Genomic DNA, 21,161 nt, shown 5'->3' with positions numbered 1-21,161 from the left:
AAACAGTCCGGAAGGAGAGTGGGATTGACGGGGGTTCGCACCCCGGGGGGGTACGACGCCGCCCACACGCATTCAAAAATGGGAGCAGAAAACGGGCGCAGGCCAGGACCAGGAGGCTGGTCGGGCGGTGCAGGGAATTCAGTGGGCACACGCCCCGCCCGGGAGTCCGAGGCGGGAGGATGGATCGGGGTTCTGTTGAGAGAGAAGCCGGCAAGGGGAGCAGGCTGCCCTCGCAAGCGGGCCAAGCTGCCCTCGCCAGGGCAGGCGCGTGCTGGGGGGCTGGGGGCCGGTGGCCAGGCCAGCATGGGCATTCAAAACGAGTTCGCGGGGGGGGGATCAGGCATGTTCCCACCGCCCGCGGCAATGGCCAGTTTGGTTCTGGGCGTCGCACTACGGAGCGCAGCGCAAAGGACGTCAGCGCGACAGAAAATCCTGCACGTGTGATTGCGGGGGGGCGGGGGGGAGGAAGGGCATGAGAGGAGAGCTCGAGACGTGTGGCGATGCTTAGGGCGGAGTTCCCAGCCTGATAGAGGCTGCGCTTGGCGGGGTTCGCAGGGTCGCACCAGCGACTCCCTCGCAGGCTCGTCCAACAGAACGTGAGTCCCAGAGGGCGGTCGTCGCCGCCCCTGACACCCCCCACTCCTTCCCATGACCTGCAGTACTCGCTGGCTCACCAGGCACGAGGCCAGTCCGTCCTGCTTCCCCTGCCAGCTGGGCATGCCCTGCATCCCTTGCTGGGCCAGGGAGGGCAGCGGGGCCGAGGCGACGGAGACGAGCGGGGGCGCGGAGTGGCGCGGGATGCCTCCCCCCGCCCCCCGCTCCGGCATGGGGCAGCGGTCGTGCAGGGCAAAGGGCCCCTCGCCGTGGCCCTGCACCTGGAAGCTGACGGCCTCCACGCTGGTGCGCGCAAACTGGGCGCGCATGGCCTCCAGCTCCGACACGGCCTTGGCGCGCTCCATCATGGCGTGCTGCGCGATGGAGTTGGAGCGCTCCAGCTCCGCCGACAGGCGCGCCACCTGCGCCCGCACCCCGTCCAGCTCCTCCTCCAGCCCCGACACCTGGGTCTGGCGCCGGCGGCGCGACCGCCGCGCCGACTCGCGGTTGGACAGCATGCGCCGCATGCGCCGCACCTGCTCGGGGGGCAGGTCCGGGTCGATCAGCGCGTCGTACTCCTTCTTCTGGCGCGGCCGGCCCGAGGGGCGGGGCTGCAGGCCCGCGCGCAGGGCGCCGCCGGCGCCCGCGCACCCCCCGCCGCCGGTCACGCTGCCGGCGCGCTGCGCGCAGACAGGGTCGGGGCCGTCGGAGGCGGCCGGATCGCCAAACATGGAGCCGGCGGCCGCCAGGCAGTCGGCGCCGTGCGAGTCGGTGGCGTGGGTGGAGCCCGAGGTGCCGTCGCTCAGGCTGCCGCGCACCAAGGCGGAGACGGAGGAGGCAGGGAGGCCGGAGGAGGCCGTGGCACCCGGCGCGCCGCCCAGCAGCGCCAGCAGATCGCCGTGCATCAGTGCCTCGGCCGCCGTGCGCGGCGTGCGCTGGGCGGCGGCGGCCGGGTGGGCCTGCGCGCCGACCATGCTGGAGGCCACGTGGGGACTCTCCAGCTGGGCGTGAGGCGTGTGCGCGGCGCGGGGGGAGGGCGCGGGCGGGCCCCGCCCCGGCGCGGCGCGAGTGGCGATGCGGGAGGGGAGGGAGAAGGCGGGCTGCCCGCCCGTCTTGGCGGCCACCTCGGCCTGGAGCTGGGCGATGGCGGAGAAGTCGGCGCCGGGCTCGGCGTACATGAAGCCGGTGAGGTCGGAAGGGAGGAGGTAGCTGTGACGCTGGCCGGAGGCCGGGAGGCGGGAGGGGTCGGGCAGGTCGGCCACCGACATCAGGTCCAGGTCCAGGAAGTGCTGGTCGATGTGCATCATGGGGAGGGGGGGGCCTACAAGCAAGGAGTGGTGGGTCACAATGTCGGGCAGGGGAACGGCGCGGTGTGATGCCCAGCAGGTGGGCCCACGCGGGGGTTGCGGTGCACGCTCCGACAGGAACCGGGCGCACCCATGTCGTTCGATGGGAGCTCGGGCTCGATGGCCCCCTTCACACCCATGTGCCGCTCGGAAATGTCATCGCCAAACAAGGTGTGCATGTCGCTACGAAACTGGACTGACTGAGTTGGGCACACGCGCTAAGGAGCAATTTCAGCTGTACAGCTTCCTGGGCACATGGGCCGGGGGAGTGGTCTCCCTGGCAGCACGAGAAAACGTCGGATGCAGTTCTCAAGATCAATACTGGTGGACAGAGCGATGATGACGGCTTCCATTCCCGCATTGTCCCGGCTTGCGAGTCGGCAAGGTGTAGAACCTGGGCTGGGGTTTACGTGTAAGGATTGTGCGGTACCACTCGCCATACCATCGCGCCCACGAGCGTATACAGAACTCGGAAGCAATGTGGGCAATATGCAGGGCCGTCGCTACAACACAGTGCTCTTCAGACACAATTCAATATCTTGCAGATAATGAATTTAATGGACGAAGAATGAGACGTGCGTCGAATGGGCCTGCCCTGGCCCTTCGCTGGTTGCTGGGCGGGGCGGGCACCACCCCATGTGCGGGACCCAGCCCCCACTCCCTAGCGCGGGGCATGGCCGCCGAGGCCCAGTTGTCCCCGGATGTATTATCTATCCCGCAACAGAAGGCCTCGCAAGCGATTGCCTCGCCGGTGGGGGACCTGCTGGCGACGCTGGAGACCATGGGCCGGGTGCTGAGCTTCCAGGACACCCCTCCCCCACCTCCCCCGCCCAAGTACCCCCGCGCCTTCAGCCCCGTGATGCAAACCATGGCGTACCACGAGCAGTTCATGGACGAGACTCCAGAGGGCAAGGCCCTGCGCGACAACTGGCGCCGCCAGGTGGTGCTGGAGACGCGGGCGGTGGAGGCGGCGGCGGCGCGGTACCGGAGGGACCTGGCCGCTGCGGTGCAGCGGGGGGAGGGTGCCAACCTGCCGGCCTCGCGCCGACTCCTGCTGCGCTGGTACGCGCCGCTGGTGGACGCTATTAAGGAGGAGCAGCGCAAGGTGCGGCGGTGTTGCTGGAGCCGAGGGGTATGGCTGTCGAGATGGCGACGCCCTGAGGGCAACAGCAAGCATGGGTGTCTTACCGCATGATGCGCTGTGACCGGTGTCAGCCTGATCACTCTGCTGCCGGAGGCGCTGAGCCAGTGGCTCTGGAAAGAGGGTTGCTGGCGTGCCATACATGGTCACTGTGCGATGTGAAGACCATGCCCGGGTAGCCCTGCACAATACATTATACATTCAACCCCATGTCCACGCCCGCGCCGTCCGCAGATTTACATGCGCGAGGTGCAGGTGGACCGCACAGTGTACGGCCCTTTCCTCCTGCTGCTGGAGCCGCAGCAGCTGGCGGTCATTGCCATGCACTGCACGCTGCACGCCATCATGGAGCTTGGGGGCACCAACCCCGAGATCGTCGTGCCCGGGCAGACGCGGGTTACACGCCTGGCGGTCACAATAGGCAGGGTGAGCTGTTTGGGGGGAGGGCGATGGAAGTGGGGCGTGGACTGCCGTGGGAAAGACCCGGCTGGGAGGAGGTGGGTGCAGTCGAAGCAGGGACTGAGGCATCGCACAATCCTGGGTGGATTTGACGCATTGGAGTTGGATCATATGCCGGTAGGCAATCCCATCCTCCGGCGGTGGGATGCCGGGCCCCTGGCTGCCTCACAGGGCCTGTGGATGGTGCACAGGATGATCTACTTGGCCCCCAAGTCCATGGCAAACGAGCAGCCCCCACATCTCCCGTCCCTCCCTCGCAGATGATCGAGAACCAGGTGAACCTGGAGAAGGTCCAGTCCATCTGCCGCAAGCATGCCAAGGCCAACCGCGAGGTCGCAGCGCTCTACGCCGAGGTACGGGTGGGATGGGATGGCATGCATGAGCTGGTGGTCGGCGCCCTCCCGTGGGTCGCCTGCGACGCTCGATCCTCTTTGTCAACAGTTCTGCTGCCGGAGCGGTCCCCAACACCGCCCGCGCACTCGGCCCCTTTGGTCGGGCCCTCTCTGCCGCTCGCTCATGCGCGCCCGTCCTCCTAGGCGCAGCGCTCGAGCCATGGTGCGGTCCTGCCCCTGTCGCCCACCCTCGCACGCACTCCCACCCCCTGCAGGGCGAGGATCTGCGTGCCAAGCTGACGCAGGGCGGGCGGCTGGAGCCGGAGGAGTGGTCCCGCTGGCGCCAGCTGGGCGCCATGCTGGAGGAGCTGGGCGAGGTCCAGCCCCTGGACCACCTGGACTGGTTTGTTCCCGGCGAGAAGCTGGGCCAGCGCCTGGAGCGTCTGCCGGCCATGTGGTCGGGGGGCGGGCCCATCGGACAGGGCACGCGACGCCTGATGTCGGCGGTGAAGAAGGCGCTGGACCCGGAGGACCTGGAGGCGTGGCGGGGCGAGACGCACGCCAAGGTGGGCGCCGCGCTGATCAACCTCATCCTGGGCACCTGCACCGTGGACCTGCCGGGCCGGGGGCCGGGCGGCGAGCCGCGCGCGGTGCCCGCCTTCTGGCACAGGCTGGAGCTGGCAGCCGACGGCTCGGCCAGCGCCGCCAGCCGCGGAGCAGGTGGGGAGCTGTTGGAGTTTGGGGGTTCAGTTCCTTTTCTCGTGTATATTTTGTGGACGCAGGGTCACGGCCAATGCGGCAATGAGGAGGGCCAAGGCACGGGCCTTGTGCAGGGATCGAGAGAGCCCAGCGCCTCGGCGCCGCCCGGCGACGCGAGGACACGGCACCCGGGAGTCATGTCCACCCCTGGGCAAGTCCACTGTGCGCAAACACCAGTTCTTTCGCCCTGATTGGACCAGACCATCCCTGTTCCCCCCCAACGCCCCCAAGAAGCACCCCCAACGCCCGACTCATCACCAGGCTCCCTGAAGCGCTATGGCGTGCTGTGCGCGCATGAGGAGGTGCTGAAGCGCGTGCAGCCCAGCCACATGGTAGAGGCCTTCATCCCGCAGTACGTGCCCATGCTCATCAAGCCCGTGCCCTGGCAGCGCCACGACCGCGGCGGGCACGTCACGCTGCGCAACAACGTGATGCGCCTGCGCGGTTCCCACCTGCAGAGCGAGATGCTGGCGCGCGCCGACCAGGACATGGTGAACGGGCGAGGGCCGGGCCTGTCCAAGGTGAGGAAGGCAGGGTTGTTGGTTTGCGGCGGGGCCTGGCAGGGGCTGGCGGATCGACGGCCGGCCAGCGCGGCGACGCCAGCTCAGTCTTCCCGCACCGGGCATCGACTGTCGGAGCGCTGCAGATGCACGCGCGAACACCCCCGCACCCCCATGTCCTCACTCAAACAAGCCCCCCACCTCACTCCCTCCCTCGCCCGTCACCGCTGTAGGTGTATGAGGCGCTGAACGCGCTGGGCGAGACGCCGTGGCAGACCAACGTGCCCGTGCACCGCGTGGCGGAGGCGCTGTGGGGGCTGGGCGGTGGCGTGTGCGACGTGCCGCGGCGCATGAACTACACCGTCCCCCCGCCCCTTCCCGCCGGCTTCCGGCTGCACCGCTCCGAGGGCCCCGGGTCGGGGTTCGCGGTCTTCGACTACGGCCGCGACGCGGCGCGCAGCAGCCGCGTGGCCGCGCGCCAGCTGCGCCGCCGCAACAGCGAGCTGCACGCGCTGCGCTGCGACATGGAGTACAAGCTGGCGGTGGCGCGCGAGTTCGCGGGCGAGCCGCGATTCTACTACCCGCACAATGTCGACTTCCGGGGGCGGGCCTATCCCATGCACCCCCACCTGAACCACCTGGGCTCCGACCTCTGCCGCGGCCTGCTGCGCTTCGCAGACCGCAGGCCGCTGGGCGAGCGCGGCCTGCGCTGGCTCTACGTCCAGGCCGCCAACCTGTGGGGGGCGGGCGTGGACAAACTGCCCTTCGCCGAGCGCGCCGCCTGGGCCGAGGCACACCTGGGCGACCTGGTGCGGAACGCACGCGACCCCCTGGACACCGGGGCCGGGACGTTGGACGACAGCCTGGCGCGCGCGGACGCGGCGGCGCTGGCACGCCTGGTCGAGCGCGCCGCGGACCGCGAGGATGGCCGCGCCTTCTGGTGAGGCGGGGTGGTGGGGAGGCTGCCACAGCAGCCATGCACCTGTCCCAGCAAACACACATGCCACTGCCCCTCCCCCACAACACTCCCGATCCCCCACCACGCCATAGGGTGAAGGCAGAGGAGCCGTTCCAGTTCCTGGCGACGTGTATGGAGATCGCGGACGCGCACGCCAGCGGTGACCCCGCCTCCTTCCCCTCCCGACTGCCCACGCACATGGACGGGTCGTGCAACGGCCTGCAGCACTACGCAGCGCTGGGCCGCGACGCCGCGGGCGGGCAGGCGGTCAACCTGCGCCCCGCGGCCCGCCCCCAGGACGTCTACTCACAGATCGCGGCGCTGGTGCGCGCGCGCGTGGACCGCGACGCGGCGGCAGGCGTGACGCACGCGCGCGCGCTGCGCGACGCCACGCCCATCGACCGCAAGCTGGTCAAGCAGACGGTGATGACCAGCGTGTACGGCGTGACCTTCGTGGGCGCGCGCGGGCAGATCACCTCGCGCCTGAAGGAGCGCGGGTTCCAGGACTCGCGCCTCATGTACAAGGTCTCCTGCTACTCTGCAAAGGTGGGCCGGATGTGTGGGTTTGTGGCGGGGACACATTCTGTCTTGGGGCAATGGGCTGTGGGTTGGGGGTTCAAGGAGGGATCCCCGGTGATGCTGGACATTCCTCGTCCCATACCCCTCACAAGCAACCCCCTCTTCCAATTCTCATTCCCCCACCCCCCCCCGGCCGCATTTTCCCCCTACCCCCCAAGGTGACGCTGGAGTGCCTGATGGAGATGTTCAGCTGCGCCAAGGACATCATGAACTGGCTGGCGGAGTGCGCCAAACTGGTGGCGGGGACAGGGGCCACTGTGCAGTGGACCACGCCGCTGGGCCTGCCGGTTGTACAGCCGTACCGCAGGACCACACGGCACCACGTCCGCACACTGCTCCAGGTGCCCGGGTGGTATGGGAGGGTACTGGATGCGCGTGAGGGGGGAGTTGCGAGGATGGAAGACCCCGGCACAGGGCGTGGAGGGCTGCCCTGGAGCTTGGAGGGCTGCCCTGGAGCTTGGAGGGCTGCCCTGAGGCGCGGGCGCCGTACTGGAGCTGTCAGAATTGGGTGAACACTGCATGCTCCTCTGTCACTCATATTCCCCTTGCCACCTCCCAGCTCAAAGTACACACACATATTTCCTCACAAAACCTGCCACCCATACAACCACAGAGGCTGGTGGTGGTGGAGAACAACGACGAGCTGCCGGTGATGAAGACGCGGCAGCGCACCGCCTTTCCCCCCAACTTCATCCACTCCGTGGACTCCAGCCACATGATGATGACGGCCATCGCGTGTCGCAGGGCAGGTGTGCCGCGGTCGGGCAGGCCTGTCTTGGGGCGCTGGGCCGGGCTGAGCATTGTGAAGGTGGCATGCATCAGCCGCGTGCCTCAGGAACATGGAGGCGTCGGTGGTGCGAGGCGCCCAGGTAAATCACATCCCTTTCATTCGTCGCAGGGATGAGTTTTGCTGGCGTGCACGACTCCTTCTGGACGCACGCGGGCGACATCGAGCAGATGAATTCCATCCTGCGCGATGCGTTTGTTGAGCTGCACTCGCAGGTGAGAGGGTGAAAAGAGGACAGCTCTGTTGCCATGTTTTTGACGTGCAGGCTTCTTGGGCAGGGGCGTCGACTTCCCTCGAGGAGAACAATGTCCGCTGTCATCGGTCGGCCCTCAAGGCTCATCTGAGATGGTCCCTCTGGCATGGTCATGGGGATCAACTCTCCCTTGCATCCGGGTCCCACCACCCTTGCCCGTGCCTGTCCACACTCGCTGCCTCCAATGGCAAAGACGTCCAGATCAACATCCCTCACTCCCATACCCTGTCGCAGCCGTTGCTGGAGAACCTGCTGGCCGATTTCAGGGCCAGCTTACCCGAGGTGGAGTTTCCCGAGCTGCCCAAGAGGGGCGACCTGGACCTGGAGGAGGTCCGCAAGGCAGAGTACTTCTTTAGCTGAGAGCATGCTCCCTGTACACTTTCCCTCCTTTCCCAATCCTTCTCATACCACTGCTCCCCCCCTTCCTGCTTGGTGCATGCACACGAGCACGTGCTGCGGGCATGCTGCCCAACCCCTCATGGCCGCCTGGATGGGACCTCCCCATCTGGCTTCTCTGTTTGAATTGAACACGAATCCAAAACATCCTGAAACATGCATACACAAGGGGGCCGCTGGGCGGGGTCAAGGGCAGCAGTCTGGGCGAGGTGGGTGCGCAGAGCATGTGCAGCGGGGTGAGCTGGGCGGGCGTCAAATCACGCAGGGTGGTCCTCATCAGTGCAGTTCTTGCCATTCACGAGCAGGGATGCCTGGGGTGTTGCGCTGCGGTTTCAGCGGTCCATTCCCAGGCAGGGTGGGTCACGGCGAGCAGGCGGCGCTCAGCGGACAAGGCGTGTGGGCGTGCGGTTGGTGACGTCGCCCAGGACCCGGCGAGGGACTGCAGTAAGCCCCTTGCTGCTTGGTCCGATGGTGTGGGGCAGGGGGGCGACGTGCGGCTGAGCATCTGCCTGGGCCATCAGCTCGTGGGGAGGATAGCGGCTCATCACGGGCAGGAAGATGTCGTTGTAATACTGCGATGGGCCGAGGTGGATCCAGTGGTGCAGTCTGGGTCCCTGTAAGGTTGCCAGGGCACGCAGCACAAGGTGCGTCGCCATCCCATGCCATGCCAAAGAGCGGCATGCAAAACTTGCTGGCTTGCGCAGGGGGGAGGAGGGTGTCGCTGCAGGCGATCTGAAGCAACCCCAGCCCTCTCCTCCGCCCGCCACCCACCTGCCTCGCCCCCATGCATGTCAGAGCATCCTCTGCCTCTGCTCCAGCCGTGAAGATTGGCACGAGGACCTGTGGACAGGGTATTGTCAGCATTTTGGGTGAACCAGGTTTGAGAAGGGAATGCAAGGCCCAGCAATGCCACTGCCTGCCACTGCCTACCTGCTGGAAGATGGACGCTTCATGGTTTGGGAGTGTGCCCTCCAGCACCCCCACCAGCTTTCCAAAGGGCACCTTGAGGCCACACAGCTTGATCTGACCATTGTCGAGGGCGAGGAGGGGGAGAAGGGGAGCCCGGTCAGGCCCTGGGCGTACTGTTCAATGCAAACATGCAGGGCTGCATGGACTGCCAAGCGCCCCAGGCAGCAGGGGCAGCCTGCGTGCCGGCACCCCCACCCACCCACCAGGAGGTAGAGCGCCGCGCACACCACGACGCTGGCATGCACGCCAAAGAACAGCTGGAGCTGCTGGTCCAGCACGAGACCCAAGCAGTGCGCAGCGCGCTGCCCAAACCCTGCCAGGGCCAGATTTGGGAGGAGAGAGGATGCGGTCGCATGCTGAGGTGCGTCGGGGGTCCACATGTGTACCTGTGGACCACCCAGCCTCCCTCCCCTGCCTCCCTTCACACAAGACCCACGAACGACGGCCCTGGTAGCACCGCAGGCATGTGTCCCGCAAGCCACCCACCCACCATCCACTGCCTGGAGGTGGGGGCACTCCACCAGCAGGGCTCGGGCAGCACCTTCCAGCCTGGCCAAGCACATGCTGCGGTGCTCGTCTAAGAAGCTGGCCAGAAGCTGACCTTCCAAATGCCCTACGCAGGGACATTCTCTCTTGACGGGTAAAACAACTTGTGTAGGGGAGCACTTCGATCCAGATTGAGCAGATTTGAGCGACTTGCCTCCTGCTGCGTCCCACCTGGCTGCAGCCTGGGAGAAGAAGCAACGAGCCTCAGAATGGAGCTGCCAGGCAGGAACGCAAGCTCCTCCTCTATCCTGACCTACACCACATGATGGCGGCATGGCTGCGTCGTAGGCACATCCTAGCTGGTGATGTGTGCGAGCTGCATTGCTTCCAAGTCTCAAACAATGCTCAACCAGGCAAGGAGCAGCCTCCCAGACATTGTATCGCGCTCCCACCTGCATGCCTGCCAGAAACTCCTGGACATCCAGTGGCATTCCTGCAGTGTGCAAACAGGAGGTTGGGGTGGCGCTGATATTGCAAAGCTCTATCCTTTGATGGATGTTCCCTGAATTGTGGCATACGACTGAGAAGTTGCACAGCAAGGACACCAAACTCTTGCTGAACAAAAGGCGTCATGCTGTTCACCTGGCAGACTGCTGGTGTAGTCGCCATCTGTTGGTGCAGTCAACGCCCCACAAAAGGCCTCGATGGCATGCCACAGCTGATAGGTCTTGTTGGTCAACCCCAGCTTCTTCGTGGCAGCAGGGAAACCAATGCCTGGGCGACTGCCCAGCAGCGAGAACACCGCAACCTGCGGAGCAGAGAAATGTTGGAGTATGGACTGGCATTCAGAAAAGGAGCCTAGCCGTGAGAAAACTTCCAAGCACTCACCTCGATGCAGCAGTTGAGCAGCGCATCCAAGGCCTCCATGTCTCCTGCTGCAGCCTCCACCCTCTGCCCTTTGACGTTTGGGTGTCCCCCAAGGGATCGGCCCTCGGCCCTGGCCACAAGGGACAGCAGCCTCTCCAGGACACTGTGAAGAGAGTATAGGATGAGCAAGCAGAGGGATCAACGCATGGGCAATCATCAGCAAACTGTGTTGGGGAGTATTCTGCCCCCTCTCCTTCCCCCCCCCCCCCCCGTCCCTCACCAGTAGTACAGCGTGAGGCAGCATTTGTAGTGAAATGGGTGGCAGCCGCCACGATCAGTGGGCTTGCCCCGATGGTTCTGATTTATAGGGAAAACGGCCGAGATCCGACTTCGGGCTGCATTCACTACATTCACCTGTCATTCAGTCATGTAAGATTAGGGGATGAGGTTGCATGAGCAGCTCAATCCAAAACTTCTAGTCACGTCGAAGGATGCGGATGGAAAGCGAAATCGACTACAGCAACTCACCGTCAGCTCTGCGCGTTTCGGCACCTCCTGAAAGTGCGCAAAGAGTGCCTCGGTGCTCGTGTTCTCATGCTGTAAGCAGATTCGCTTTATCCAGGCTCCAGCAGCATCGCTGACGCCAGAGGGCCGGGATGCAAGCTCCGGCTCTTGGGGCATGGTCCAGCCATCTGTTGCATCCAGCGATGTGTCGTCAGCATAGACATGCAAGGCGGGAGATGTCGTCATGATGCTCGTAATGACATTTATCGAGTGGGCATTTTAGTCCAAAGTGCTGGTTCCCGAAGACATTGCGACCTTGAACTCGGCCTGTCGCAGAGCGGGCACCTAACATGGCCGCAGCGGCATCCCGCCATTGTTAACACCTTTCCCACTCCGCATTGCAACTTGCACAGCGTAATGATAGAGAGGGTCATCTGCAATGTGTGCCCTGTTCTTTGCGGGCGCATGGCGGTGGAGCTCGAGAGCTTCATCCGGCTCCATGCTGTCGAACACGAAGCAGGACTCTCAAACGAGTTCCTCTTGGCACTTAGGAAGTGACCACCAACATTCAACTCAAACCTCCCCTGGCCATTATTATGGCAGCTCTGGGCGTTCACTCGGCAACATTGCACCCCTACACTCTGGTCGCGCGGTGGCAGCCCTTGGCGATGGGACCCAAGCCAGCCAAGGAGTGGCGCCGATGGCGGCCCAGTGACCCTCCACGCGCCTCCCGCTCGATGTTCCCTCGTGTAAATGCATCCATGGATACTGCGACCGTGGACTGTACGACGGCACGGGACCTCAGTAACGTCCTGTCTCTCAACAACATCCGGCAGACGCTCATCCGGCTGGAGGACACGATCATCTTCGGCCTAATAGAGCGAGCCCAGTTCGCACGTAACAGTGCTGTGTACGAGGAGCCTGGAGTGGAAGTGCCTGGCTGCTCCCGACCGGGCTGCTCGTTGCTGGAGTACATCCTCAGGGAGACCGAGCAGATCCATGGCCGCATCCGGCGCTACACCTCCCCCGATGAGAATGCCTACTTCCCCGAGGCCCTGCCCTCCCTGCTCCTCCCGCCCATCACCTATGAGCAGGTGAATGCATGCAGGGCGTGGGAAATTCCTGGTGCGAGGATGGCGGTCCGACGCAGCGCACATCTATGCTGCCAGTGCCGGATGGTTAGCAGGAGGCGTTCTCAGCCTCGTTCCAAGGCTCAGACACACACCGCCCGCCACCCCAGGTTCTGGCTCCTTGTGCTGCATCCATCAACCTCAATGAATCCATCCTCAAGCTGTACCTTGAGCACCTCATGCCGGAGATCACCGAGCCTGGTGATGATGGCAACTATGGTTCAGCTGCCATGTATGATGTCATGATCCTCCAGGTGTGATTTTGGAGTCATTGTTGTGGCGCTGGAGGCTGGTGGAGGATTATGGCCCATGTGAGAAGGTGCCCTGAGTCCCTATATCCTGTACCTGCATTCTCTGAGATAGGTGTGTATATGAGGCTCATCACTTCTTCCCTGGCACGATCCCATTGCCAGGCACTCTCCAAGCGCATTCACTACGGCAAGTTTGTGGCGGAGTCCAAATTCCTGAGCCAGACCGAGAAGTACACACGGCTAATACATGCACATGATTCAGAGGGCCTCATGGCAGCAATCACAGATGCTGTGGTGGAGGCCAAGGTGAGGAGCTGCATGGATTGCAGAGTGCTGGGGTGCCCTGTGCTGCTAGTGATTTTCCATACCTTGCAGTCACCAGGGGTCTTAGGAAGCCAGTCACTGCCACCTGCGCACCGGTACAAATGAATTCTATCACTCTGCTCCTGACAGGTCATCCAGCGGGTTGCGCGAAAGGCTGCCATTTTCGGACAGGATGTGGGTGCTGCAGGCGACGTGATTGTGGGCACGGACTCGGAGGCGGCGGAGCAGAATGCCAAGGTGCGACCACAGGCGGTGGCGCAGCTGTACAAGGACTGGGTCATGCCCCTCACCAAGAAGGTGGAGGTGGACTACCTGCTGAGGCGCCTGGAAGACTAGTGCATGATTCTTTATGAAGCCTGGATGCCCCACGGAGGCACACAGGCAGGGATGGCCTGATCCCCAAACACCCCGAACTGAACCTAGTGACGTTTCGAGCACAATCTAAAGTGGGGGGGGGTGCAGAGCGCGCGCGCCACCACTCTCGCAGTTGGGCACCCTCTTCCTCCCGTGCGTTCACATGCATACAATCGCACGCATGTCGCATGCACTCTTACACACGATACAATTACTGTTAACCCACGCCGTAGCTCGTCGGCCAGCAAAGTAACTCGGAAGGCCTGGGAGCCGAGACGCCTTGGGCCCTGACGGGGCCGTGCCAGGATGCGACAACTGAAGTTCCACGAGAAGAAGCTTCTGAAGAAAGTAGACTTTCTTCAATGGAAGAATAAACACAACCTGCGGGAGCTTCAGGTGGGTAGCCGGAGGTACTTCTAGGGCCGGGTGTTTCGCGACGGTGCTACCTCCAGCAGAGCCACCTGCGTGACGTGCTGGGCTCCATTTCACAAGCTAAATTACGGTCCGCAGGTGATGCGCCGGTACCACATCCAGGACCGGGACGACTACAAAAAATACAACAAGCTGGTGGGCATGGTGACCAGCCTGACCTCCGTGCTGAAGAAACTGGCCCCCACCGACCCCGCCCGCATCGAGCTCACTGAGAAGCTGCTGGACCGGCTGCACGACATGGGGGTCATCACCACCAAAAAGAGCCTGGTCCAGCTGGAGAAGCTGAGCACCGCGTCCTTCTGCCGGCGCCGCCTCCCCGTGGTCATGGTGCGAGCCAAGATGTCTGAGACCCTGAAGGAGGCCATCACCTTCATCGAGCAGGGCCACGTCCGAATAGGACCAGACACAGGTGCGGGGGTCGGGTGGACATGCGCGTGTCGTTCTCATGCATGTGGCTGATGTGCTCAGGAGGTCATTTTGGCTGGCTGGCCACCCCTCTAACTCTCACTTTCCTCCTCGCACGCAGTCACCGACCCTGCCTTCCTCGTCACGCGCGCCATGGAGGACTTCGTAACATGGGTGGACACGTCGCGCATCAAGCGCAAGGTCATGCAGTACAACGACCGGCTGGATGACTACGACCTCATGCACTGAGCGTGCGGCCTGTGTACACTCACGGCTCCGTCTCTTCATCGCATTGGCGCCGTCGCTGGGGTTCCCTTCCCAGCAGCAGTGGCTTGCCGGCATACATTGCACCATCTGTTACCCAGATGCATGGGAGAGATTTAAGATACTCAGGCTTCTAGGGTGGGCATTGCTTCTGGTGTGTCTCGCCGTGCGCTCGACGGCGGTGGGCCGCTTTGGTTGTGGAGGCCGCCGTTCCGGCACCATGGCCACCCAAGTCCACGGTGTGAGTGCCGCTACGCCGCCTCTCCACAGCCCATCCCGGTCTGGTCAGCCCCGTCTTTGACGCCAGCGGTAGCCTTCCTTCAAGCCGGCGTGGATGGGGGCCAGAAGTGGAAGGGTGCGACCTCGGCGTCGAAGCTCTCCAGCGGCTGCGACCGGTCGTCCAGCACCGCCATCTGGAAGGAGCCGTGCATGCTGCCAGGCGCCTCGTCAAGGTCCGTCCCGCTGTAGTACTGGAAGCAGGTCCCGGGCTTGATGATGGGCGTGCAGCCGATCACGCCCCGTGTTCCCCGTGGGACCTCGGTGACGGTCACCCCCCGCGAGTCCTGGATGATCCAGTGCCGCCCCAGGAGCTGCACTGTCTCTGTGCTGCAAGAGGAAAGCGTGAAAGGGTGGAATGGGGTGGAGCTGGGTGGGTCGTAGGGGGGGGGGGGGGGGGGCAGACTGTGGCTGTCAAGCGCGTGGCGGGGTTGAACTTGTTGGAGAGACAATCGAGACTGGGAAAGGTAAACACTCAAATTAGCAGTGATCGAAGGAAATCTGGAGAATGGTGGGTGTCTGCTCAGGGTCGAACCCTTCTTCATGCCAGTGCCATGCCATCAGTCGGCCTTTTGTGGTCTCCATGCTCAGAGGCCACCGAGGCCCCACTCCTCAAACTGGCAGGCATAGGGAGGTGGCCACCCGGCAGGACACCGGGCAGACCGCCCCCTCATCCTTGCAAGTGACCGGGAGGGTGCCTGGCAACCCTGTCAGCAGTACCTGTTTGCTCTATGCTCTCTTCATCTGGTATGGCTGTATGGTAGCATGTGCACCACAGTCTGAGCCCAGAGCCGCCTCCCTCACGCACCTCCCGCCCTGACCCCGTCCAATCTCCCCACACCCACCCGACATTTGCCACACGGACACGATATGTGTAGAACAGCTTCGAGCCCCCTGCCTCCTCCTCCTCCTCCTCCTCCTCGCCTTCCTCAATTATTTGGAGAGTCTGAATGTCGTCTTCATGCTGCAGTGTGTTTGGCAGGGGATTGGCTGTGGGGTTTTTGTTAACTGGTGCAGGCATGGATCTCGCACCACTCGCCACAATGACCTAGGCAAACAGATCAGGGCATGGCTCCACATGCATGCTGCATCCCGTGGCCGAGTACCTTGTATGGCTCACTCGACTCACTTCCCGCGCTCACCCCCACAAAGTCTGCAGTGACCTCCACTTGCACTCCACGAGTGGTGGCTGAGCTGGACCCCCGTGCTAAGTGAATCTGGTCACTCAGCACTCGGATCCCCTGGATGGCCCGGTCCAGGTCATTCGGCTCGGCATCTGGCGGGAGGGGTTGTCGGAATTGATCTCGTACTAGGGTCCGCAGGCTGGAAGCCGTCAGTGTCTCGATGCCCTGCAGGGTCTGCACATGGGGGGCGTCATTCACATCTGTCAGCCAACTGGAGGCACGCCGAGTCCGTCGCCATTATGTCCGAGTTAACAATGCCAACAACAAAATACCCTGCATCCCCTCTCGCCCCATCTGAGCCTGCATCCCTCACCTCAGCCAGCCAGGGCAGGAGCAGGCGCGCCGTCTGCGCTCGGTGCTCGGATCCAACCTTGGCCCACCCGTGACCACCGCCCTGTCGCAGCCATGCATGCTTGTCTAATGGAGTCTGTAGCTTGAAAGCTAGAGGTGTCCGCTCCAACTCCCAGATTTGTCGGAGCAAGGCTTGGTAACAGGCCCGCAGCGGACGGGACAGCATAGCGCCACCTGCTCCACCACAAGCGATCCGATGCCTTCTTCCCACAATGCCAGATTGATTCTGAGGGGTCGAAGGAATGCGGTATCCCTGGGTTCATTGCGAGGAGGGGGCATTTCTCACCTCGATCAAACATGACGTGGCCGCATGAGCGCGCGGGCGCTGGTCGGTGGGCGAACACCCTGTGAAATACTACTACCGCTAAAAGTCCAACTTAACAATATCTCCATCTACATAGTACCATTCAATTGAACATACAGCATGCCGCGGGAGTCCGAAGCGTTCCTGCGTACGTGGCGGGTGCCCGAGACTGCCGAGTACCTCGTCGCCCGCAAATACACCCGAGCGACGCTCCAGTTTCCCGACCACTTACTGTCTGAGGCAGCCAAGGTGGCCGTTAGTGTGCAAGAGTACTGTGCATCCCGCGACCATGAAGTGCAGGTATGCCGATGTCATTCAATGCGGGACGAATTGAGCGTCAGAGCTGCCATCGAAGGCCAACTCTGAAGACGTGCTAGATCTTACATCGGTGCCCCCTCCAAGCAGGCGTACATCCTTGCAGATACGACATACAATAGTCTGAGTGTGGATGAAGTCGCAGCTGCCCACGTCGATGCTGACTGTGTGGTGCGGTGGGTTGTTGTGCAACCGTGGGGAGGGGTGCAGATTGGTGAAGTGTGCATTGCGAGCCATATTCCCCAGTAATAGCCCCCTGCTGGTCTATCGAATTGCAAGATGGGAAGCTTACATGTGACTGGAAGGAGAGCACACGCCCATATCCCACATGCATCACAGGTCCACTATGGGCGAGCATCCATGACCGCCCTGTCACGAATCCCCGCTTTCTTTGTCTTCCCCACCCAAGACCTGGACGTGGATGCGGTGGCTTCCAACCTCTCCTCGTCCACGCTCTCCTCCCTGGACACTCCTGTCCTGTGCTTCTTGGACCAGCCCCATCTGCACCAGCGGGCTGAGCTTGCCGCAGAAGTTGCACGGCGGATGGAGGCCGCAGGGAGTCTATCACCCCACTGGACATGGCCGGATGTGCCCATCCGCCAACTGGAACCAGAAGCTTTGACTGCTTCCGGCGCCGGGCTGGCCTCCTGTAGGGCTGGGGATGAGCATGCGCAGACGGATTCCGCTGGCGACGCGACGCGAGGCACCTGCTGTGCGCATCAAGGCGACTGCAGCGCGACCGCCCCTGCAGATTCCAGTGTCGGGGAGCTGCGAGCCGCAGGGTACCGCTGGAGCGGCACTGAGATGGGTGCCGGCCCCGTGACCTACATTTGGATTGGGGCTCCAGATGCACCTGCACTCCAGCTCCTCCAACTCACCCGCTCCACGCTGCCCTGGTGGACCCTTGATCCCACGACGTACACCCTGGAGGAGGGCCTGCCGGTGGGGGTGCGGCGCCTGCTGCGGCGCCGGTACGCGCTGATGGAGAGGGCACGGGATGCCAGCATCGTCGGTGCGTGGACTGGAGGGGTAACAGGGGTGTGGGGGAGAGGGACGATTACGGAGCACTAGTGCTGCCCTGCACGAGGGAAACATGTCGGCGTACATTCATGCTTTGCTCGAGCAGTGCGACCTGGATCCCAGCTCAACGCCCCTGGCATGGTCCTGCATCTGGCTGCTCGCTGGTATGTCCTCTTCGTACATTGTGCCGTCCAAATCGGATCGTCAAGTCACCTTTTAACTCCTGACGAATCACCATACCTGATCCAACCTACCTCAACCCTCGCCCACAGGCGTTCTGGTGGGGACCCTGGGAGTGGCTGGGTATCTTGGAGCTGTCGAGCAGCTGTGCAATGCTGCCGAAGCCGCCGGGAAGAAGACATACACGCTGCTCATGGGAAAGCCCAGCCCAGCCAAGCTGGCCAACTTTCCAGAGATAGAGGTGGGGTTGTAGTGTGTAGAGGGAGCACTGGATTGGGCATTAAACCACCGAACTCTTACTGCTACCATGACAAGGAGACTCATGAGAAGGACCACTCGTGCCCGGCCTCCCTGCTGAAGCGGCCGGTGACCTCCTGCTCCCCACCTGCACAGGTGTTTGTGCTGGTAGCAGACCCTCAGGGCCAGATCCTGGACTGCAAGGAGTACCTCGCCCCCATCATCACACACCACGAGGCCATGCTGGCCTTCTCCCCAGACTCGGAGTGGGATGAGTCGCTGTACCGGCTCGACTTTGGAACTGATGGGCCTGCACAGGTAGGTTTCGGGGTGGACTGTCCTGCATCCAGGGTGTACTGGGTGAGCGCAGGGCCTGGGGTGCAGCGCACACAAGCTGCGACGAATTCTCATCGCTCACCTCCCCTTCCCCTGCCAACCTAGGCCTCGGAGGAGACCGACGCCACATCAGAACTCGCGCTGCGCGCCGCCAAGGGCCTGCGCCTCACTCCGGTCGCGACGACGGGCGCGCACGCCTTGACCCCGGCCTCGGCCGCAGACTACCTGGTGCACAAGCGCAGCTGGAGGGGCGTGGAGGCACCGCTGGCGGGGGCGGCGCCGGCAGTGCCCCGGGCTGCGGTGGAGGGAAGGTCTGGGCGGGCGGCAGGGTACCAGGGCGAGCCGTCCAATCTGTAGCGCCCCTGCCCACGGCTCCCGGCCTGCTCTCTCTGGTTCCTTTGTACAAGCAGGTGCACGATCTCAGTGTGTGTATGCGTGGTGGGCGAGTGACAGCCAGCAGGGAAGTCTGTGCAGAGCGCAAGTAGTGCTCATTCAGCGTGAGGGCCGCTAGGGGGATGAGTTTGAAGAGCGATCCTGCGAGGATCTGCGAGCATCTGCGAGCGTCCTGGCTGGCCAAGCGTGCGCCGGCCAGGCTGCTGCGGAGGGGAAGGGCTTCAAGGAGCAGCGACGGGGCAGCGATTCTGGCCCAGGCGCTCTCAAAGGTATACGCATCCCAGGGTCTTGCTGCCGCAGAAGGGGCGGGGGGTCGCCGTCCAGTCGAACTCCTGCAGCACCAGGGGGTTGGTCCCAAACACCTCCTGGAACGTCCTTAAATACTGCAGTGGAAGGGTTGGTGGCCTGGGTTTGTTTCTTTGAGGGTGGTTGAGATTCGGAAGGCAGATGGCAGGGCCTTGGGGTGTGAGTGAGCGTGGAGCGGGCTCAGGCCGGCGTGCTGCATCTGCACTGCGAGCAAAGCAGCACGGGTGGGGGCTGCCCGATTCCCGCAGCGCCAGCATGGAGACCTCCATGTCAGCGCCCTGCACGGCGCCAAGAAATGCGCTGCCCGCTCACAGTTTGCGTCGCGTCCAGGAACTTTGCAAAGTTGTGGCTGATGCCGACGGGAGACAGCTTCGAGATGTCCACTCGCCGCTGCACGGAAGCGGGAGGTGGAGGTAGGGGAAGGGGACTTGGCACGGGCTTCAGCCTGTCAAACAGGAGTGAAAGTGCTGTCCCTGCACAGATCGACGGTGCCCTGTGCCGCTGCGACTCCAGGAATCCCCCCACAACCTGTTCCCAGCGGACCTTGGGGCGGAGGAAGGAGATATAGCGGACTGGCGCAGCGTTCGAGGCACCGCGCTGCAGCGCCGCCGTGCGGTTGGCCAGCACGAAATTCATCAGCACGTCCTCGCCGTTGAACAGGCGGTCGACTGCAGGGATGAGAGGGTGCACGTGTGTGTGAGTGGAGGTGTGGGTTCGCTGTATACCATGCCACGCTGCTGCAGGGGCCTCTAGGGCACGCTTGAGGTCGGCATGCAGCGGGCCCTGAGACCCGCCGGCTGTCGAGCGCCACCTCCACCTCTCCAGGTCTGGTGGGAGGGATGAGGTCCACCGCGCACCCTCCTCCCAACCCTCCCACCAGACCAGCACCCGGCAGCGCACCGGTGGCACGGGCAGGCGCGACGGCGTCGGCCCAGTAGGCGGGGAAGGCGGTGGCGGAGTCCAGGAAGGCAGCGCCGGTGAGGATGACGTTGTACGCCCCGGCCTCGATGGTGTCCCTGCGGCGGCGGCGGCGCGACGGGCAGGGCAGGCGTGAATGAGCGGCGGCAGTCCGCTTCTTCCTGTCGCAAAGCGTGTCAGAGCGTGCCTCGTGGCGGCCAGCCTGCGTCAACCGCCTGCCCTCCACTGCCATGGGGCCGCCAGTGTGATGGGCTGCCCCTGGTAGACACCCCCCACTCGGCTGTGGTCCAGGCTGCCTGCCTGCTGGCAAGCCCTGTGCCCGCTCCCTCGCTCCCACCCGCCCCATGTGCTGTGCATTTGACCACACTGAAGCAAGCCTCACCCTCGGACCCCCATCCAGCCACCCCCCTGCGCCCACACGCACGCAAGCATTCACACCAGCCACACTCCCCCCCCGCCCACCCCCCCTACCTCTCGCCGTGGAAGGTCAGGGGCTCGCCCGCCATGCGGCGCGGGAAGAAGCCGTGCATGGTCTCCGGCGCGCGGCGCCAGACCGCGAACCCGGCCTCCACGTCGGCACATGTCAGGCGGATGTCATCGTCGATGGAGAGCACCGCCCGCGTGCGCAGCGCCGGGTCCACCCGGAAGCGATTGTTCAGCGAGTTGGCCGCCTCGGCGCGGACCCGCACCGGCACCGCGCGGTCGTCGTAGTCCACGCCCGGCTCGGGAAGGGGGCCTGGTGTGTGTGGTGGGGGGGGAGGGGGTGGGAGAGGGCGGATGCTGAGAGGTGGGGCCTGCCTCGGTCGAGGGAGGTGGGGGCCAGCTCAACAGCGCATCGCCGACGCCGCCACAGGCACCTGCCCGGCTCTGGGAGCGCTGCACAAGCACACCACCCCTCCCACCTGTCCCCTTCCCTTATCGGCCCCTTCACAACCCCTCCCCCCATCCTCCAGCCGCCCTTTTGGGGTGAAAGACTCGTGCCCATCCCCACCCCGCCTCCTCCTCACCCTTGTTCCAGACCACGACAACCTCCTGGACGGAGGGGCAGGCGGCGTAGTGCGCCACAAACCCGGCCAGCATGGGCCGGCGCGCCGCGTAGGTCATGACCAGCACCGTGAACCTGCTGAGCTGGCCGTCGACGGGGACGGGGGCGGCACGCTCCAGCAGGGGCCCGACGTAGAGCCCCGCCGCCAGCGCCGCGGCGCCCAGCGTGCCCAGCGCCAGGCCCAGCGCCAGGCGGCGCAGGCGCGG

General features: G+C 64.1%; 7 protein-coding genes across 7 annotated transcripts in view; 3 read left to right on the top strand and 4 right to left on the bottom strand.

Moving 5' to 3' along the window:
* Positions 1-414: 414 nt before the first annotated feature.
* On the bottom strand, positions 415-1,901 carry F751_0603 (hypothetical protein; the record flags this gene model as incomplete). Its single annotated transcript, XM_011400170.1, has 3 exons — positions 415-432; positions 1,287-1,505; positions 1,719-1,901. 3 exons carry the CDS (start codon positions 1,899-1,901, stop codon positions 415-417), a joined length of 420 nt encoding a protein of 139 aa, XP_011398472.1.
* A 712-nt stretch (positions 1,902-2,613) lies between these two features.
* F751_0602 (DNA-directed RNA polymerase 2B, chloroplastic/mitochondrial) lies at positions 2,614-8,068 on the top strand (the record flags this gene model as incomplete). Its single annotated transcript, XM_011400169.1, has 11 exons — positions 2,614-3,045; positions 3,316-3,507; positions 3,801-3,893; positions 4,148-4,592; positions 4,893-5,152; positions 5,365-6,071; positions 6,182-6,635; positions 6,827-7,009; positions 7,282-7,417; positions 7,567-7,670; positions 7,943-8,068. The coding sequence occupies 11 exons, from the start codon at positions 2,614-2,616 to the stop codon at positions 8,066-8,068; spliced, it is 3,132 nt and encodes a 1,043-aa protein (XP_011398471.1).
* Positions 8,069-8,484: 416 nt separating this feature from the next.
* F751_0601 (hypothetical protein) lies at positions 8,485-11,176 on the bottom strand (the record flags this gene model as incomplete). Its single annotated transcript, XM_011400168.1, has 2 exons — positions 8,485-8,676; positions 10,955-11,176. The coding sequence occupies 2 exons, from the start codon at positions 11,174-11,176 to the stop codon at positions 8,485-8,487; spliced, it is 414 nt and encodes a 137-aa protein (XP_011398470.1).
* A 491-nt stretch (positions 11,177-11,667) lies between these two features.
* Positions 11,668-12,971, top strand: F751_0600 (Chorismate mutase 1, chloroplastic; the record flags this gene model as incomplete). The annotated part of the gene is made up of 4 exons (XM_011400167.1): positions 11,668-12,024; positions 12,171-12,314; positions 12,474-12,617; positions 12,765-12,971. The coding sequence occupies 4 exons, from the start codon at positions 11,668-11,670 to the stop codon at positions 12,969-12,971; spliced, it is 852 nt and encodes a 283-aa protein (XP_011398469.1).
* Positions 12,972-13,295: 324 nt separating this feature from the next.
* F751_0598 (U3 small nucleolar ribonucleoprotein IMP3) lies at positions 13,296-18,650 on the top strand (the record flags this gene model as incomplete). Its single annotated transcript, XM_011400165.1, has 7 exons — positions 13,296-13,385; positions 13,500-13,830; positions 13,948-14,072; positions 16,860-17,532; positions 17,813-17,961; positions 18,114-18,275; positions 18,399-18,650. The coding sequence occupies 7 exons, from the start codon at positions 13,296-13,298 to the stop codon at positions 18,648-18,650; spliced, it is 1,782 nt and encodes a 593-aa protein (XP_011398467.1).
* Positions 14,411-15,218, bottom strand: F751_0599 (Protein ApaG; the record flags this gene model as incomplete). Its single annotated transcript, XM_011400166.1, has 2 exons — positions 14,411-14,696; positions 15,175-15,218. 2 exons carry the CDS (start codon positions 15,216-15,218, stop codon positions 14,411-14,413), a joined length of 330 nt encoding a protein of 109 aa, XP_011398468.1.
* Positions 18,651-18,949: 299 nt separating the features above from the next.
* Positions 18,950-21,161, bottom strand: part of F751_0597 (Exostosin-like 2) — a gene marked incomplete at both ends in the record, with an annotated part of 5,092 nt that continues 2,880 nt past the window's right edge. Inside the window, 6 exons of the mRNA XM_011400164.1 lie at positions 18,950-19,069; positions 19,305-19,382; positions 19,536-19,660; positions 19,893-20,008; positions 20,382-20,646; positions 20,918-21,161. The exon at positions 20,918-21,161 is cut by the window's right edge and continues 1,821 nt beyond it. Of these exons, the coding sequence (XP_011398466.1) occupies positions 18,950-19,069; positions 19,305-19,382; positions 19,536-19,660; positions 19,893-20,008; positions 20,382-20,646; positions 20,918-21,161 (948 nt within the window). The remainder of the gene's footprint in view (positions 19,070-19,304; positions 19,383-19,535; positions 19,661-19,892; positions 20,009-20,381; positions 20,647-20,917) is intronic.

This window comes from Auxenochlorella protothecoides (genome assembly GCF_000733215.1).
Source record: "Auxenochlorella protothecoides strain 0710 unplaced genomic scaffold scaffold108, whole genome shotgun sequence".
In the NCBI taxonomy this organism is placed as follows: domain Eukaryota; kingdom Viridiplantae; phylum Chlorophyta; class Trebouxiophyceae; order Chlorellales; family Chlorellaceae; genus Auxenochlorella; species Auxenochlorella protothecoides.
The sequence above is the reverse complement of the archived record's forward strand: the minus strand, read 5'-3'. Positions and strand labels throughout refer to the sequence as shown.